At 48.8% G+C, this 18,977-nt stretch overlaps 1 protein-coding gene across 1 annotated transcript in view; it reads right to left on the reverse strand.

Annotated features, from left to right (window-relative positions):
* DNAJC11 (DnaJ heat shock protein family (Hsp40) member C11) overlaps nucleotides 1–18,977 on the reverse strand; it is a 67,175-nt gene that overhangs the window by 8,869 nt on the left and 39,329 nt on the right. The window contains exons 5-10 of the mRNA XM_064363180.1: nucleotides 13,918–14,046; nucleotides 12,821–12,943; nucleotides 11,536–11,609; nucleotides 6,519–6,708; nucleotides 5,181–5,266; nucleotides 4,704–4,820 (exon numbers count right to left, since the gene is read on the reverse strand). Of these exons, the coding sequence (XP_064219250.1) occupies nucleotides 4,704–4,820; nucleotides 5,181–5,266; nucleotides 6,519–6,708; nucleotides 11,536–11,609; nucleotides 12,821–12,943; nucleotides 13,918–14,046 (719 nt within the window). The remainder of the gene's footprint in view (nucleotides 1–4,703; nucleotides 4,821–5,180; nucleotides 5,267–6,518; nucleotides 6,709–11,535; nucleotides 11,610–12,820; nucleotides 12,944–13,917; nucleotides 14,047–18,977) is intronic.

An 18,977-nucleotide genomic window follows, 5' to 3' on the forward strand; every position in this document is an offset into this window, starting at 1 on the left:
TATTGGATGGAGAGATTCAAATATTCAACAATATTTGAAGTGCAATATTTAACAACGGAGAGAACAGAAGTTAGTGAAGGTGAAGACAGAGCAATAGAAATTACCCAGTAAAGGCCAGGTGCGGGGGGTCATGCCTATAATCCCAGTGCTTTGGGAGGCCAAGGCAGGTGGACCACCTGAGGTCAGGAGTTCGAGACCACCTTGGCCAACAAGGTGAAACCCCATCTCTACTAAAAATACAAAAATTAGGCCAGGCACGGGAGGCTAATGCCTGTAATCCCGGCACTTTGGGAGCCAAGGCAAGCAGATCACCTGAAGTCAGAAGTTCAAGAACAGCCTGGCCAACATAGTGAAACCTTGTCTCTACTAAAAATGCAAAAATTAGCTGGGTGTGGTGGTGGCTGCCTGTAATCCCAGCTACTAGGGAGGCTGAGGCAGGAGAATTGCTTGAACCCGGGAGGGGGTGTTGCAGTGAGCTGAGATCACACCATGGCACTCCAGCCTGGGTGACAGAGCGAGACTCCACCTCAAAAAATATCAAGTATGGCTATGCATAGTGGCTCATGCCTGTAATCCCAGCTCTTTGGGAGGCCGAGGTAAGCGAATCACCTGAGGTCAGGAGTTCGAGATCAGCCTGGCCAACTGGTGAAACTATCTCTCTACCAAAAATACAAGAATTAGCCAGGTGTGGTGGCAGGTGTCTGTAATCCCAGCTACTCAGGAGGCTGAGTGAGGCAGGAGAATTGCTTGAACCTGGGAGGCGGAGGCTGCAGTGAGCTGAGATTGCACCACAGCACTCCAGCCTGGGGGACAGAGTGAGACTCCATCTCAAAAAAAAAAAAAAAAAAGAAAAGAAATTATCCAGTATGAAGAACAAAGAGAGAAAGGATTGAGTACACATGGACAGAACCCTCAGAAACCCATGTGAGAATGAAGTTTAACATATCGGTAATTAGAGTCCCAGAGAGGAAAAAGAATGAAATGTATAGACGCAAGAAGTTTAGGAAGCCCCAAGCATGATACATACAACAAAAGCCACGTCCATCTACATCACAACCTGCTGAAAAGCAAAAAAAGAAAAAATGTCGAGTAGCCACTGACAGTACCTGTCAATACCGTTTCAGAATAAAAGCAATTCCAGAATTGATAAAGAACACTCAAAGCTCGGCTAGGTTTGGCTCACACCTGTAATCCTAGCATTTTGGGAGGCCGAGGCAGGTGGACCACTTGAGGTCAGAAGTTCAAGACCAGCCTGGCCAACCCCGTCTCTACTAAAAATGGTGAAACCCCTCTCTACTAAAAATAAAAAATTAGCTGGGTGTGGTGGCACGCGCCTGTAATCCCAGGTACTCAGGAGGCTGAAGCAGGAGAATCCCTTGAACCCGGGAGGCAGAGACTGCAGTGAGCTGAGATTGTGCCATTGCACTCCAGTCTGTGAACAAGAGCAAAACTCCATCTCAAAAACAAACAAACAAAAACAAACAATATATATGTTTCTACACACACACACACAAACGGATAGGTTGAACGTGAACGGGCAAAAAAGATCAACTAAATAAATAGTAAAAGAAGAAAAATAGTAAAAGAAGGCTAGAAGAGCTATATAATAACAGATAAAGTAGACTTCAAGACAAAAATATGTACGTATTTATTTTTTTGAGACAGAGTCTTGCTCTGTCGCCCAGGCTGGAGTACAGTGGCGTGATCTCGGCTTACTGCAACCTCCACTTCCTGGGTTCAAGCCACTCTCCTGCCTCAGCCTCTCGAGTAGCTGGGACTGCAGGAGCCCACCACCATGCCTGGCTAATTTTTTTTATTTTTGGTAGAGACGTGGTTTCACTGTGTTAGCCAGGATGGTCTTGATCTCCTGACCTTGTGATCTGCTTGCCTCGGCCTCTCAAAGTGCTGGGATTACAGGCACGAGCCATTGCACCTGGCTTTTTTTTTTTTTTAAGTGACAGGGTCTTACTCTGTCATCTAGCCTGGAGTACAGGGGCACAGTCAGAGCTCACTACCACCTTGAGCTCCTGGGCTCAAGTGATCCTCCTGTCTTGGCCTCCCAAAGTGTGTGTGCCACTGTACTGGGCCTTCAAATATTATCTGAGGAGAGATGGCTGATGCCAACTCTAATCTTGAAGTGATTTGGCTTTTGTTTCTAAAACTGAGCTGAATGAAAGCGATCCACTTTCATTCATTCACTGAGTTCTTCTCAGGTACCAGGATGGGTTTTAGGTTCTAGAAATAAAGATGAAAATAACAGACCAAGACCAAGAGCTTATTTCTGATGAGGAGTGGAGGAGACAGCCCTTCAGATGGAGACTGGTTTGCTGGAGGCTGAACACGGTAAACATGGTGTGGGGGAATCACCTGGGCAAGGGGAGGGGCTACTATATTATACAAGGTGAATTGGGGACATTTGAACAGAGAGTAGATACCTACAGGGAGTGAAGGAAACAGCCACATACTGATTGATCTGCAGACTGAGAAACAGCAAATGCCACCTCATAAGCAGAAGTGGGCTCGGCATGTGCCAGAACAGCTCAGGGGATCAGGGTGGCTGGAGTGGGGGCAGAGAGGAATACTACATCATGGAGAACCCTGTGGGCTCCAAAGTCCCTGAAGGGCTTTGGCCTCTGCCTGGGATGGCGGGAATCTCTGAGGTTTTAGGCAGAAGACAGACGTGAACTGCCTTCAGTCTTAAAAAGGACTCACCTATAGAGAGCAGACACACGAGGAGGGAGACAGGTTCAGCCAGGAGGGTGCTGCGTAACTAAGACAAAGATGGTGGTGGTGGTAAGGCTGAGAAATGGCCAGACTGGGGATACACTTTTGGAGTGTGTAGTTCATGAGGTGGTTTTGAGATATGTCTGATTTGGAGTGTGGGATAGAGAGTGATGGAGGCTGACGCCAAGGTTTTTGGACAGAGTAAGTAGAAGGCTGGAGCTCTCTTTACTGAGACGGGAAAGGAGGCTGGGCACAGTGGATCACACCTGTAATACTAACACTTTGGGAGGCCGAGGCAGGAGGACTGCTTGAAGCGAGTTCAAAACCAACCTGGGCAACCAAGTGAGACCCTGTCTCTATAAAAATAAAATGAGAGGCGAGGGGGGCGGAAAGACTTTGGGCAGAGCGGGTTCTGAAAGCTCTATGTGTCTGGGGGCACAGGGAGAGGATCGAGTTCTGTTTGGATACGTGACATCTGAGATGCTGTTAGGTAACCAAGTAGAGATTAGGAAAGGAAAGCTGGACGCATATATGAGCTGGAGATTGAGGGGGTGGTCCAAGCTCGCACTTGCAATGTGAGAGTCCTCAGGCCATGAGAGCCACGACACAGGACATGACTGCTTGGGAGTGAGTCTGGAGAGGGAGGGGTTGTGTCCTGCAGTGGTGCCTCCTTTCAGAAGTTTGGGAGACAGAGAGCAGCCAGGTGGTACGGAAAGCCAGAGCAGGGCGTGGTGTCCTGGAAATTCAGGGCAGAGAGGCCATAAGGTTGGGAGGGAAAGGCCACCAAGGCAGGAGGTGCAGAGACCAAGTGAGATGGAGACTCACCCTCTCCTCTGCCACAGGAGGCTGGGCGCCCCACTGATGACTGAGAAAGGCTGACTGTGGAGAAGGCTGGTGTTTCTGGAGAGGCCTGACTTGAGCGGGTTTAGAAAGAAAGAAAATGGATGCAAGCGAAAACAGACAACTCTTTCGAGGAACTAGGAAAGGATAGTGACTAGACTTGGGTGAAGCAAGGGTGAGTGCATTGATGGAAACCCCTGCTGAGAGCAATGAACCAACAGGGCTGCTGCCGCCAGAGATGCTGTGCCTGGGCGAGAGCTGCCAGGGACTCCAGGAGGCCTGGGCTGATGGGCTGCCATCCTGTGACATCAGGGGAGGCTGGTAGGTGGCTGGTGAAGCGCAGATGCACACCTCACTCACTGAGTGTTAGAACTCCTTGACATCTGCTTACTCAGCAAAGACACAAGCAACTGTATGTTTTTTTTTTGGAGATGGGGTCTTGCTGTCCTCCAGGCTGGAGTGCAGTGACCCGATCTCGATCTCGGCTCACTGCAACCTCCGTCTCCGGGTTCAAGTGATTCTCCTGCCTCAGCCTCTCAAATAGCTGGGATTACAGGCATATGCCACCACGTCCGGCTAACTTTTGTAGTTTTAGTAGAGATGGGGTTTCACCATGTTGGCCAGGATGGTCTTGATCTCTTGACCTCAAGATCCACCTGCCTTGGCCTCCCAAAGTGCTGGGATTACAGGTGTGAGTCACCGCGCCTAGCCAAGCAACTGTATCTTTAAGAACAAAATTACAGGCCGGGCGTGGTGGCTCAAGCTTGTAATCCCAGCACTTTGGGAGGCTGAGGTGGGTGGATCATGAAGTCAGGAGTTTGAGACCAGCCTGACCAACATGGTGAAACCCTGTCTTTACTAAAAATTAAAAAAAAATTAGTTGGGCGTGATGGCACATGTCTGTAATCTCTGCTACTTGTGAGGCTGAGGCAGGAGAATGGCTTGAACCTGGGAGGCGGAGGTTGCTGTGAGCCAAGATCACGCCATTGCACTCCAGCCTGGGCAACAGAGTGAGACTCCATCTTAAAAAAAAAAAAAAAATTACAATGCAAACACTGTTTCAGCCTTAATTTAGGTGAAGCCTGGTTGAGTGAAAGTGCCAGGCATTCTTTGGCCAGAAAGGCCTGAGTTCAACTTACTTGACTTTGAGAGAAACGCCCTGTGGAACTCCGATGCTGACAGCTGCACCCAGAACGCTGTGCCTGGAGATCTTCCTTTCAGCTCCGTACTCCACCACCGTCCCAAAGAAGCCTGCTCTGCAGGAAGAGAACGCAGTCTGTGTCCCCTCATTCATCACTTCAGGGGCAGCTGTCGTTTGAGAAGAGGGCAGGTGCCTGTTCCTTCCCTCCCCTCCCTCCTGCCTCCTCGACCCCCAGGGAGCAGATTCATGACAGAAGAAAGTCGGGACACCCATGGTCTACTTCTTCCATGACACTCTGAGCTCCTCAAGGGCTGGGACTGTAGTGTTAAATCCCCCACAGCCTCAAAATAGGAGGCGCTCCAAAAATGTCACACACATGTATTCACATGACCAGGGATCTTACACCAGCTGGCTCCACTGTGAAGACCCACATGCAGAGCCAGCGTGCTTCCACTTTAGCCAGGCCGGGACTTACTTGAGGGATCCTTTCACACGAGTCTGATCGTCATCTTGGAATTTGTGCTGATAGCTGATCAGTGCAAAGGAGTGAGGGATTCCCAGCTGGGGAGACAGAGGGTGCAAGGACGCGTGGCTAAGGACATGTGACTCGGGGGGAGGTGGGTATCTGCCCTCCCATGAGCTCCGGGCATTGGCTGCACACATGCCTTTAAGGCAGGGTCACGGTCTGGCAGTTGCACCAAGTGCATGATAGTTTATTTTTTATCTTTTTTTTTTTTTTGAGACGGAGTTTTGCTCTTGTTACCCAGGCTGGAGTGCAATGGCACAATTTCAGCTCACGCTACCTCCGCCTCCTGGGTTCAAGCAATTCTCCTGCCTCAGCCTCCTGAGTAGCTGGGACTACAGGCACGCGCCACCATGCCCAGCTAATTTTTGTATTTTTAGTAGAGACGGGGTTTCACCTTGTTGACCAGGATGGTCTCGATCTCTTGACCTCGTGATCCACCTGCCTCGACCTCCCAAAGTGCTAGGATTATAGGTGTGAGCCACCGTGCCCGGCCTATTTTTTATCTTTTTGTTGAGACAGAGTCTCACTCTGTCATCCAGGCTGGAGTGCAGTGGTGCAATCTCAGCTCACTGCAACCTCTGCCACCCGGGTTCAAGCTATTCTGCCTCAGCCTGCCGAGTAGCTGGGATTACAGGTACCTGCCACAGCGCCTGGCTAATTTTTGTAGTTTTAATAGAGATGGGGTTTCACCATCTTGGTCGGGCTGATCTTCAACTCCTGACCTTGGGATCCACCAGCCTTGGCCTCCCAAAGTGCTGGGATTACAGGCGTGAGCCACCACCCTTGGCACGATGGTTTATTAGTAGCCAGTATTTAAAAACTGGGTGATTTCGTAGAAAACCCAGTTTCCTAGCTTTTCACAAGAAATGAAAAGCTCTGGTGACACTGAGCCTGTGCTCCTGGGTGGCACTGGCTGGTTAGAGCCGAGGAGCCGCCCTTGTGTGGGGCAGCTTCTCATGTACCAGCCCTGGCCTGGCCGCAGTGGCGTCCGAGGGCAAGATTCTTCTGTGGGGCTTCATCTGCCCACCCCGATTCTGTGGGCTGCTCCCACCAGACATTAAGATGTAGCTCTGCTTTAGGATGACCCGACACAGCTGCCACAGGCGCCCGAGGGCTTCCACCTGGTAACTGGAGCGTGAGCACTGACAGCCTGCCCCTCAGGGCCCCTCGTGGGTTTAGACTTAGTGGTGATCAGAATGCAGGATTTAAGGGGCACAATGAGTGCTTGGGGGGGGGGGGCGGTCCTTCCAGAGCTCTGTCTGCAGAGACGATGGCTGCTTGGCTCACCTGCAGGGCCACAGTGAAATGGCTGGTCTTCGTGTCCCGGACGATGCTAGTGTTCATGGCTGACTGGATGCCCCACCGCCACTGCAGGTAGCCCACGGTATTCTTGTCTAGGTTCCGAGCTAGGACCGTGGTCAGGCCAGGTCGGATTCCACGGGATGAAAACTGCAGAGCACAGTTTGTTGTCACAAAGCTGGAGGGACACACAGACAGAATAGGTTCTGGATGGCACCTGCTCTCAGCTGTTCTTTGTCACTTCCTCTCTGCCAGGCTAAGACCTTACTGTCACGTCTATACATCCCTGTACCAACTCCCAGTAAAAAAAAGCAGGAGGGCCGGGCGCGGTGGGTCAAGCCTGTAATCCCAGGACGAGGCGGGTGGATCACGAGGTCAAGAGGTCGAGACCATCCTGGTCAACATGGTGAAACCCTGTCTCTACTAAAAATACAAAAAATTAGCTGGGCATGGCGGCGCGTGCCTGTAATCCCAGCTACTCAGGAGGCTGAGGCAGGAGAATTGCCTGAACTCAGGAGGCAGAGGTTGCAGTGAGCTGAGATCGCGCCATTGCACTCCAGCCTGGGTAACAAGAGCGAAACTCCGTCTCAAAAAAAAAAAAAAAGCAGGTCAGGCCTCTATCCACATCGGGGGGTGAAGGGGGTTCTGGCCAGAATTTTCCCAGTAATCTCCCGACTCCCCTCATCTACCCTAACTTTAGCTACAATCGAAGAGGCACCTGAATGTCTGCGTTCCTAAGCCAGCAGATGCAATCCCACTCAAGTTAGAATGGATGGGGGCTGAGGGGTGCAAGTCAGAATCACCTACAGAGTGTCTCATATTAAGCAGTCCAGGACAGTGGTGCCCAAACTACTGCACACTGGCATCACCCGGCTCATCCACGGATCACGGCTGGCTGGCTTCTCTGCCCGCATGCTGATTTCTTCAGTGTGGGCTTGTAGTGCGAAAAGCGTCCGGATGATTCCAACGTGCAGCAGAGTTTGAGAATCACTCACCCAGAGGACACCCCAGACCTATGGAACCAGAATTTCTGGGTGGAGGCCCTGGCGTCAGTATATTTTTGGAGCTGCAGCATGATCCTGATGTTCACCTACAGCTGGGTACTAGGGACAGAAACTACGGGCAAAGTGAGCACAGGAAACTGGTTCCTGAAAAGAGCCTCTGCAGTTTCTTTCCAAGGGAGTCCAGCTCCATCTTCTGGTTGAAAATGGCTATTTCATGTTACTAACAGGAATTCACACTTCATTCAAGGTGCTGAGCAGCTGGTTTCTTTAATAAAGAGCTCAACATAAGTTGCTTAAGTTTAGTTTCTTTCTCTCTTTTCTAAGCTCTGAAGGCGATTTTTTGCCATTAAAATAACAGTAGGCAGGCTCAGTGGCTCACACCTGCAACCCCAGCACTTTGGGAGGCTGAGGAGGCGAATCGCTTGAGCCCACGAGTTGGAGAACAGCCAGGGCAACATGGCAAACCTCCCATTTCTACAAAAAGATACACAAAATTAGGCAGGTGTGGTGGCACACCCTGTAATCCCACCTACTTGGGAGGCTGAGGAGGAAGATCATTTCAGCTTGGACAGGTCGATTTTCTTTTTTTTTGATGGAGTTTCACTCTTGTTGCCTAGGCTGGAGTGCAGTGGCGCGATCTCGGCTCACTGCAACCTTTGCCTCCTGGGTTCAAGCCATTATCCTGCCTCAGCTTTCCAAGTAGCTGGGATTACAGGAGCCCGCCACCATGTCCAGTTAATTTTTTGTATTTTTAGTAGAGATGGGTTTCAACAAGTTGGCCAGGCTGGTCTCGAATTCCTGACCTCAGGTGACCCACCCGCCTTGGCCTCCCAAAGTGCTGGGATTACAGGCATGAGCCACTATGCCTGGTCACCCAGGCTGAAGTGCAGTGGTGTCATCATGCCTCACTGCAGCCTCAACCTCCTGGCCTCAAACAATCCTCACACTTTAGCATCCGGAGTAGCTGGGACTACAGGTGTGTGCCACCACACTGGCTAATTTTTGTATTTTTTTTTTTGAGACAGAGTTTCGTTCTTGTTGCCCAGGCTGGTGTGTAATGGCGCGATCTCGGCTCACTGCAACCTCTGCCTCCCGGGTTCAAGGGATTCGTCTGCCTCAGCCTCCCAAGTAGCTGGTTTTACAGGCATGCACCACCACGCCTGGCTAATTTTGTATTTTTAGTAGAGATGGAGTTTCTCCACGTTGGTCAGGCTGGTCTTGAACTCCTGACCTCAGGTGATCCACTTGCCTTGGCCTCCCAAAGTGTTGAGATTACAGGTGTGAGCCACTGCGCCTGACCAATTTTTGTATTTTTTTGTAGAGTCAAGTTTTCGCCATGTTGTCCAGGCTGGTCTCCTGAGCTCAAGTGATCATCTCACCTGTCCTCCTAAAGTGCTGGGATTACAGGTATGAGCCACCATACCCGGCCCCTGAGGCAGATTTTTTTTTTTTTTTTGAGACGGAGTTTCCGAGGCAGCTTTTAACCAGCATCTGAGGTGACAAATCTAGTTGACAGGGTCAGGACAACACTGATATGTGTATAGATACTGTTCCCCCTGCTGTTCCATTCTAAGCATGAACCCCAGTCCTCTTCCCAGACCTATTGAATCCAATTGCCTAGAGCAGGGCGTGTGGAGCTGTGCTGTGAGCAGCACCCAGGTGATGCCCCACAGCAGCATGTCCCACATCCCATGCATCTTAAAAATTTTTTTTTTCGGGGGCAGTCTTGCTCTGTTGCCCAGGCTGGAGTACAGGGGTGCGATTTTGGGTCACTGCAGCCTCGACCTCCTGGGTTCAAGCGAGCCTCCCACCTTGGCCTCCCAAAGCCCTGGGATTGCAGGTGAGAGTCACAGCTGGCTCCCTTCCTTGTGCGTCTGTCGGAAGCAGTGCTTCGGTGCCTCTGCTTGAGCAGCCTCCGCCTGCCCTACAGGCCACATCCTCCTCCTGTCTCGCATGATCTCTCCCAACGGCAGGCTGATCTACAAGCCTGCCTGGGTTCCCTGCCCCATGCCCCACAAATGACCAGACTAGTGGGCAGGGATTGGGTCAATCCCTGCAGAGCCTGGCAGGCACACAGATACATGTCTCACTGGAAGTGTATAATAACTTTCTTTTTTTGAGACAGTTTTGCTCTGTTGCTCAGGCTGGAGTGCAGTGGTGTGATCTTGGCTCATTGCACCCTCTAACTCCCGGGTTCAAGTGATCCTCCCACCTCGGCTTCCTGAGTAGCTGGGACTATAGGCAAGCACCACCACGCCCGATTAATTTTTGCATTTTTAGTAGATAGGGTTTCACCATGTTGGCCAGGCTGGTCTTGAACTCCTGACCTCAGGTGATCCTCCCACCTCCAAAAGTGCTGGGATTACAGACATGAGCCACTGTGCCCAGCCTAGAGTCCATGTTTGATAAGAAAGTTAAGTCACACCACTATGCCTGGCTGGAATTGTAATAACTTTCTTAACAAACATGTATCTCAGGCTGGGTGCAGTGGCTCATGCCTGTAATGCCAGCACTTTGGGAGGCCAAGGTGGGAGGATCACCTGAGGTCAGGAGTTAGAGACCAGACTGGCTGACAAGGTGAAACCCCATCTCTACAAAAATTAGTCAGGTGTGGTGGTGCACACCTGTAGTCCCAGCTACTCGGGAGGATCACTTGAGCCTGGGAAGTTGAGGTTGCAAGTGAGCCAAGACTGCATCACTACACTCCAGCCTAGACAGAGTGACAGAGTGAGAACCTGTCTCAAACCAAAAAACAAAACAAAACAGGTACTCTAGGCTTCTGAAGTGGCTCATGCCTCTAATCTCAGTGCTTTGGGAGGCCAAGGTGGGAGGACTGCTGGAGACCAGAAGCTTGAGACCAGCCTAGGCAATACAGGCAGGCCTTATCTTTAAACAAAACTAAAAAATGAGCCAGGCATGTTGGCACGTGCCTGTAGTCCTAGTTTTTCGGGAGGCTGAGGGAGGAGGACTGCTTGAGCCCAGAAGTTCAAGGCTGCAGTGAGCTATGATTGGGCTATTGCACTCTAGCCTGGGCAACAGAACAAAAACCTCGTCTCTAAAAGTAAAATGCAATACAAAATAAAATAGGCTAGGCGCGGTGGCTCATACCTGTAATGTCAGCACTTTGCGAGGCCGAGGCAGGTGGATCACCTGAGATCAGGAGTTCGAGACTAGCCTGGCCAACATGATGAAACCCTGTCTACTGAAAGTACAAGAATAGCTGGGTGTGGTGCCACGGGCCTGTAGTCCCAGCCACTCGGGAGGCTGAGAGAGGAGAATCACTTGAACCCAGGAAGCAGAGGCTGCAGCGAGCCAAAATCGTGCCAATGTACACAGCATGGGCGAGACAGAGTGAAACTCCGCCTCATAAATAAAATAAACTGAAATAAACTTCGTGTGCTCCATTCTAGGACTCCTTTAGCTACATCTTCCCCCAGAGGAAAGAGGTGTTATTCACCCTCAGCAAGTCTTTTATCTGAGCTCATACAGACAACACTGCCCCCACCGTATGGGAAATAAAGACACTGCTCTTGCTCTAAAGAGACAGGGATACACTGTTCTAGGAGTGTGACATCATGGCAGCAGAGGTGACAGGAAGCAGAGGCCGGCTGGGGACTACATCTCTGGCATATGTCAGTCAACCTGATGACGAAGCAGTCTGCCATTCTCTGGGACAAATAAGTGATCCAAAAGTCTGTTCACTGACCAGCTCTCCCTGAAGGCGTTCTTTCCCCATGGCCTCGTGGCACAGGTGAGGGAGGTGCGAGGCCTGGAGGGTGCAGCCTGGGCCGGGACTGGGACAAGGCTCCGGCCCCCGCAACCCAGCCTCTTCCCACCTGCACACTGCCTGGGCATCACGCCAGTGCTGCACTTGCCCTTGATGTACACAGTGACCTTGAAGGACAAAATCGTGGCAAAGACTGTGATAAAAAGAACACGCAGTTCTAGTCTCCTAAGCCCATGAAGACCACCAAAGAGGAGCTGCTATCTTTCATATTTACCATCTTGGTGTGAGATTACGGAACAGCTTGAGACCAAATAAGGGCCCCTGTAGGTCTCCGGCTCCAAATTCCAACTGTTTAAAAAGGAAAAAGAGAAGAGAAGGCATTAATGGTGTTTTATCTCATAGCAGCAACCCAGGCTCAGATATGTACCTCTGGGTATAATTCCTTCATTCAATTCACTGTCATGCCAGGGCTCTAAAAGAAGGGGGTGGAAGATTGTAATGTCTCATCTTAACCTCTGCCAAATATTTGGAAATGTCTGCTGCCACAGATCCAAAGGAGACCCAGGTTTCAATGGGTCTCTCCAAAGAAAAAGCTGCTCACCTCTGATCCTTGCCTCCGAGGCTGAGGTCAGAAGAGACCAACTGGCTCCCCACAACCGTCCAGGTGCAACGCCCCCACCTGCAGAGCGCCTTCTGCGGTCAGGTGTGCCCCCTGACCCCACATGCGCTGCCGATTCCTTTTTATTTTCTTCCTGCGCCAAATGTCTCCCAGGTGACCGGGGTGGTCCTCAGGGGCCTGACGTTAAAACCCAGCAGCAGTTCCACACTCGCACAGCCTTGGAAGTCACAGCTGAGCCTGGCTGCTGTGTTTACTAGTCTGGGTGACTTTCAAGCAAGTCTTCAATGTTAATTTGATGCAGCTCAATTTGTTTGGCAGAACTGGCGGTTAAATGGCCACCAATCAGTGAACCATCGCGCTGAAGAGAGCACCTGCCTTCTGAATTGTGCAGGGAAAAGTTAGCCCACAGGCTTTTTGCTCAAAGGGAGCAAACATGCTGAGTTGCAGGGGCTGGATTTCTGGAAGTTGGCATCTCATAGGAAACCTTGTTTTTCTATCCTAATTTTAAACTGTGAGGCAGACGGATGGACTTCTCAGATATGAGACATATTTTTCTTTCTTTTTTCTTTGAGACAGAGTTTCGCTCTTGTCCGCCAGGCTGGAGTGCAGTGGCGCGATCTCGACTCACTGCAATCTCCACCTCCTGGATTCACGTGATTCTCCTGCCTCAGCCTCCCGAGTAGCTGGGATGACAGGCAGGTGCCACCATGCTCAGCTAATTTTCATATTTTTAGTAGAGACGGGTTTTCACCATGTTGGCCAGGCTTATGAGACCTATTTTTCTTTTAGGGCCAGTCAACTTATGGAAGTTTGACACTTGGTATCATGTTGCACAATAACGGGGCCCCCTGGGTGGCTTTCGGGGTGACCTTTGAGAGTGTAAATGTTCGGAAATAAGACTTTGCACGGACAACACAACTCGGCCAACAGACATTCTTACCTCTCCCCATCCCTTTGCAGAAGTGACTCGTCTGAGCGCAAAGTTAACGGAACCCCCTCCATTCCCATTCTGGGTTGAGAGGCTTCCAGAGAGGATGGCTGTGTCTGTCGCTGTCAAGGGTGCCTAAAAATGATATTTGCTGGTAATAAATGAATCAAAGCAACAGGAAGTGCCAATGGCAGCGCCTAAAGAACACACTGTGAGCCCAAGGCCAAAGGTGCAGATGACTGCGCTGTTCAGAAGTACACACGGATGCAGAGCTATCGCAGCAGCTCTGCTTTGCTTTCGCTTTGTCATTTGGTCTGCATGTGACCATGAGGATAAAATGTTTTGCAGAAGCTTTAATGGGCAAATTTCACCACACCAGGGGGAACGCGGGGCTGCATGTCCCAATGGTATCAGACTGCACAGGGGCTTCACTGTGTGCCTTCCCTCTGTGGTACACCTGGGCCTCTCCTGTCCTCGGTTGCCATCAGGGTTCTGGGGGGACTGAAGACCTTCCCATAGCTGTATTCTGTACTGACTCGGGGAGCTCCAAGAGGAGGCAAATTTCCCCAAGTTAGGACTCCACACTGTTGCCTGATGCATTTCATAATAAATTAACGAGCTGAGGAGACAGAGACCTACTGTAAATGCTCAGGAGAATGGCCTGACCTCGCCACATCCAAACAGTGGGCAGAATGGTGACATTTTCGTGTGTCCAGGGCTCAGGATGGGAGCTGCTATTACGGCACCTAGCAGAATCTGCCTTAAAACTAAAAGCGGTTGTTAGAACGATCCACGGAGGTCTGCGTTCTCTCCCAGAACCCCATGACCTTGGGCCTCTGCTTCTCCCAGACCATTCACACCCTCTGCTGGAAAGGCCCGAGGCCTTGGGAGCCCAGTGCCCCAGCCCACACTCCTGCGGGCCCACATGCCAGCACAGCAGTAACACGTGGCTGGGACTGAAACGCTTTCTTTTTTAAGTGGCTAATTGCATCCTTTCATAAATAAAGATGAGAAGAACCCTGGGCAGGCTCTCATTCTAGCTGCTTGGTGTGCTGTGCCTCATTAACTCGAGCCCTTGCTGTACTCCGAGAGGTGGTTGTGTGCTTTACCTCAATGGACTGGGATATGTGCATTTTATTAATTTCAATCTGCGGAAAGCCACTGCCGGACACATCTTCATACTCCTCGTCATAGCGATCGAAAAGGTCAGTGGCATCTACTCCAACGCTGATGGTTCCCTGGGGCAGAAAAATAAGCCGTCAGCAGAAGGGGTGGTATTTGCGGAATGAAAGACAATACTGCAGTTAAACAGCCAGCTCGCTTGAACTGTACAAGTCATCCGACTTCAGGGTTCACTGGGTTTAGGTAGGACACTCCACCAGGAAGCGCACAAAGCATGAATGTCACGGTCCGAACCAAACAACCGCAGAGCACCACAGACGTCCGGAGCTGGAAAACATCATTTGACAGGGAAAGCCGGTCTGCATGTCTGCAGAGCAATGACACGCCAAACACAAGGTGCTAGTCAGAGAAGTAACAGCTCCACGGTTTGATAGAGGCCAAACAGGACCCAGAAATGCAGAAAACCACCTAGAAATTAGCTGCATGGATTAAACACTTTTTTGTGAACACCCTTATACCACAAAACTACCCTAACACTCTTTAAATAAAAATGTCTTCAAAGATGAAGCAGCACAAATTACGAACAAATGGGAGACTTAAAAATTAATCCACCTTCTCAAATTAACTTGGGAATTAAGTTATGAGAAACAGAACACTGTTCACTCAAGGAATTCTAAGCTAAAATTTTGCTGATAAAAATGCTTGTCACTCAGAAAATCAATGTTTATTATTCTTTTATAGTCACAACTTTAAAAATGGACATGTATCTTAATCCAGTGTATAAAACCATGGCCGCACACATTTTTTAAATGAAACTTTTTGCAGTCCATTAAAAAAATCAAGTGAGGTTTAATTTATGTATTACAATATAAACTGCACCCATCTGAAGTACACAATTCCATGAGTTTTTGACATGTATACGCTGGTGAAAATACCTGGTGATTTCTATCACCCCATAAGTAGCTTGAGAGTGTTTTAAGTGGTCAAGAAAGGGGCCTCTGAGAAGGGGGTGTGGGAACAAAGAATCAAATGGGGATGGCCCTCGTGGGCACCCAGTGGAGGGGCGAGGACGCCTTAGGGCTAGAGCAGAGGGGGCAATGGCAGATGAGTTCAGATGCGGTGATGTGTGGGTGGTCTCTAGAGTGTCATAGGTGGGGTTTAACCTGTTGTTTCTGTTGGTTTAGCCATTCCCCCAGCTTTTTCACTTTTATGCCAGAGTCGGTTTTGCAGATGGACCATCACTTGTACTTCCAGCATCTGCCATGGTCTTATCTCATGTGTGAGGTGCACAGTGGCTTTAGGAGATGACCAGTGAGAGCCCACCACTCTTCTCCCGCTTCTTTGCAGATGAACTGCAGGAGGCAGCTCCCTTTCTAGGATGGGCGTGTGTGGTGGGCGCTGACAGTGGCGAGGTGCAGCTTGCTCCTGGCCTCGGTAGTGGGGAAGTATCAGATGCTGCTGCGTGGCATAGCCGGTGGTGGCCAGAGCCTTGCCCTGTGGGATGGCTGAAGCTGCAAGCCCATGGTCAGCCACATCCCTAGGAAACTCCAAATACATATGAAAATGAGTGGGAAACACAGGTAGCCTGTGCTGCGGAGCCTGTCAGAGAGCACCCCGAGCGCCCTGCCACAATGCTTCTGTGCCTGCTGAATGATACCCATCAGGCTTTGCACATGGTTTCTGTGAAGAGCCGGAGTGAAGATTTTTGGTGCTGTGGGCCATGCAGTCTGCTGTCGCAATTCACCTCTGCTACTGAAGTGGGAAAGCAGCCAGGTAACAGTAAATGACTGAGTGTGGTTGTGTTCCCAGAAAACACTGTTCATGAACCCGGAAATCTGAATTTCATGGAACCATCATTATGTCACAAAACATAATTCTTTTGGTTTTTCTTGACCATTAAAAAAGGTAAAAACCATTCTTAGCTCACAGGCCATACAAAAAACAGGCAGTGGCTTGAAAATGGCGATGACTAATATAAACCTACAAGTTTTTGCTGTTTGGCAACACTTTCTTTTTCAATAAACTCTACAGGCAGGGACGACACTGAGTATTAAATTTCCATTTTCCCAGAGAGCCGATGAACTTGTAAGTTGTATAAAATGTTTTTCCACACTGACCACCCAAAGAGCTAACTCTCAGCACGTGAAAATCAAATCTCAGATCTGCTGAAGAAGCACTAGCGTCAACGGTCAGTCATTTCTCTGAGACTGCGCCTGAAGGTGGGCTGTAGCAGCAGGTGTATTTACATACAACTCTGTGAAAAGCGTTTTCATTTAGATCGAATGGTAGTTTCCCTCCCATTTCCACTCCAAGGTCTGCAATGCATAAATGAAAGATAAAGCAGCAGCTGCTCCTGTGTTTGCTGCCCTATTAGCCCAACTTCCCAACTGCGAATGACGCTAGCTTGCTTTCTTTTTTTTCCCGAGACACAGTCTCGCTCTGTTGCCAGGCTGGAGTGCAGTGGCACAATCTCGGCTCATTGCAGCCTACACCTTCCGGGTTCAATCGATTCTCCTGCCTCAGTCTCCCGAGTAGCTGGGCCTACAGATGCGGGCCACCACGCCCGGCTAATTTTTGTAATTTTAGTAGAGATGGGATGTCACCATGTTGGCCACAATGGTCTCAATCTCTTGACCTCGTGATCCGCCTGCCTCGGCTTCCCAAGTGCTGGAATTACAGGCATGAGCCACAACGCCCAGCTGATGCTAGCTTTCTATCAGATACTTCAATCTGAAAATGTATTAACCCTAATAATTACTTGATTTCTGTTGAGGGTGAAATACCTGACATTATAAATGCTACTATAAACTCAATTAAAAAGTTCCACATTGAAGGTAAACGTGTTTGTTTTTGTGGTGATGTTCAAATGCCAACTTTAAGGCAGTATAGTGTTATGGTAAAAAATATTCTTATTAAATCAAGAAACCCATGGAGCAGAAACATCCTTAGAATTAGCTGTAGTGATACAGATAATGTATAATTGTGTCAAAACAAGCTGTGATACTCTACCCATGGAAAATGAAGTTGTCGTCGTCAAAATTTACAAATCTTTTTATATTCACAGAGTAACAGCACAAACACATCTCTGTGATGACGATGATTCTGAATAATAAAAAAAAATCTGCATGGCATTACATAAACAATTGTATATTCATGGCCAGGTGCAGTGGCTCACACGTATAATCTCAACACTTTGAGAGGCTGAGGCAGGTGGATCACCTGAGGTCAGGAGTTTGAGACCAGCCTGGCTAACACAGTAAAACTCTGTCGCTACTAAAAATACAAAAATTAGCTGGGCACGCGTGCCTGTAATCCCAGCTACTCTGGAGGCTGAAGCAAGAGAATTCCTTGAACACAAGAGGTGGAGGTTACAATGAACTGAGATTGTGCCAGTGCACTCTAGCCTGGGTGACAGAGCAAGACTCTGTCTCAAAAACAACAGGCTGGATGTGGTGGCTCATGCCTGTAATCCCAGCATTTTGAGAGGCCAAGGCAGGTGGATCATGAGGTCAGGAGTTCAAGACCAGCCTAACCAACATGGTAAAACCTCATCTCTACTAAAGATACAAAAATTAGCCAGGCGTGGTGGTGCGTGCCTGTAATCCCAGTGACTCAGGAGGCTGAGGCAGAATTGCTTGAACCTGGAAGGCAGAGGTTGCAGTGAGCTGTGATTTCACCATTACACTCCAGCCTGGGTGACAGAGAGAGACTCCATCTCAAAAAACACCACCAACAAAACTGTATATTTATTTGGAATGTTGAAACCTTTGTAGAACTTTTTTTTTTAAAACAGACTAAAAATATCTAAGAAATTATAATCACTGGGCCAGGTGCAGAAGCTCATGCCTGTAATTCCAGCACTTTGGAAGACTGAGGCAGGTGGGTCACCTGAGGTCAGGAGTTCGAGGCCAGCTTGGCCAACATGGTGAAACCCTGTCTCTACTAAAAATCAGTCGGGCATGGTGGCATGTAATCTCAGCTACTCAGGAGGCTGAGGCAGGAGAATCACTTGAACCCGGAAGGAAGAGGTTGCAGTGAGCCAAGATCACACCACTGCACTCCAGCCTGGGCAACAAGAGTGAAACTCTGTCTTTTAAAAAAAAAAAAAAAAAAAAATTACAATCCTTGAAAATAAAGCTTGTAACCAAAAATACTCTGAAACTAATCTTTCTAGGAAAAAAAAAAAGCCATACAAACTAAATAAGAGCTCAAATGGTTTATCAGATATAATTCTGAAATTCCAGAATGGCATTTTGGAGTATCTTTATTTTGGGTAGGAATCTTTTGGTGGAGCTGTCATGTTTAATTGGGTAAATTTATATTCTGTCCTAGAAGGAAATTGAATTGAAAAGGTCTACAGTTTTGTAGCATTTAAATTTGACAAGACATTACAAAAATCATAAATAAAGATGATTTATTAAAATGTGTCAAAGAAAACTATTCTGAATGAAGTTAAAAAGATAATACCTGTCAAAATACGTGGGCCAAGATATTTTTATGTTCTAATATGAAGAAATTGAGAATTGAGAATTTTCTTTTTTTTTTGGGAGACGAAGTCTTGCTCTGTCACCCAGGCTGGAGTGCAGTGGCACTATCTTGGCTCACTGCAATCTCCACCCTCTGGGTTCAAGTGATTCTCCCTGCCTCAGCCTCTCGAGTAGCTGAGATTACAGGTGCACACCACCACGCCTGGCTAATTTTTGTATTTTTAGTAAAGACAAGGTTTCACCATGTTGGCCAGGCTGGTCTCGAACTCCTGGACTCAAGTGATCCACCCACCTTGGCCCCCCAAAGTGTGGGGATTATAGGCGTGAGCCACTGCACCAGGCCTGAGAGAGTATTTTCTAAATTGAAAATATGATAGGCATTTGGTTCAATTCATTCACTTCAGAGAACAGTAAAAAAAAAAAAAAAGAAAAAAGAAAGAAGAAAATATGATATGCAGAGAATAATCAATTAAATGTGTCAAAAATTTTGGCTGGGTGCTGTGGCTCACACCTGCAATCCCCGCACTTTGGGGAGGCTGAGGTGGAGGGATTGCTTGGGC

Source organism: Aotus nancymaae, unplaced genomic scaffold (assembly GCF_030222135.1).
Source record: "Aotus nancymaae isolate 86718 unplaced genomic scaffold, 86718_ANA_hifiasm-v0.15.2.pri h1tg000053l, whole genome shotgun sequence".
Classification (NCBI taxonomy): domain Eukaryota; kingdom Metazoa; phylum Chordata; class Mammalia; order Primates; family Aotidae; genus Aotus; species Aotus nancymaae.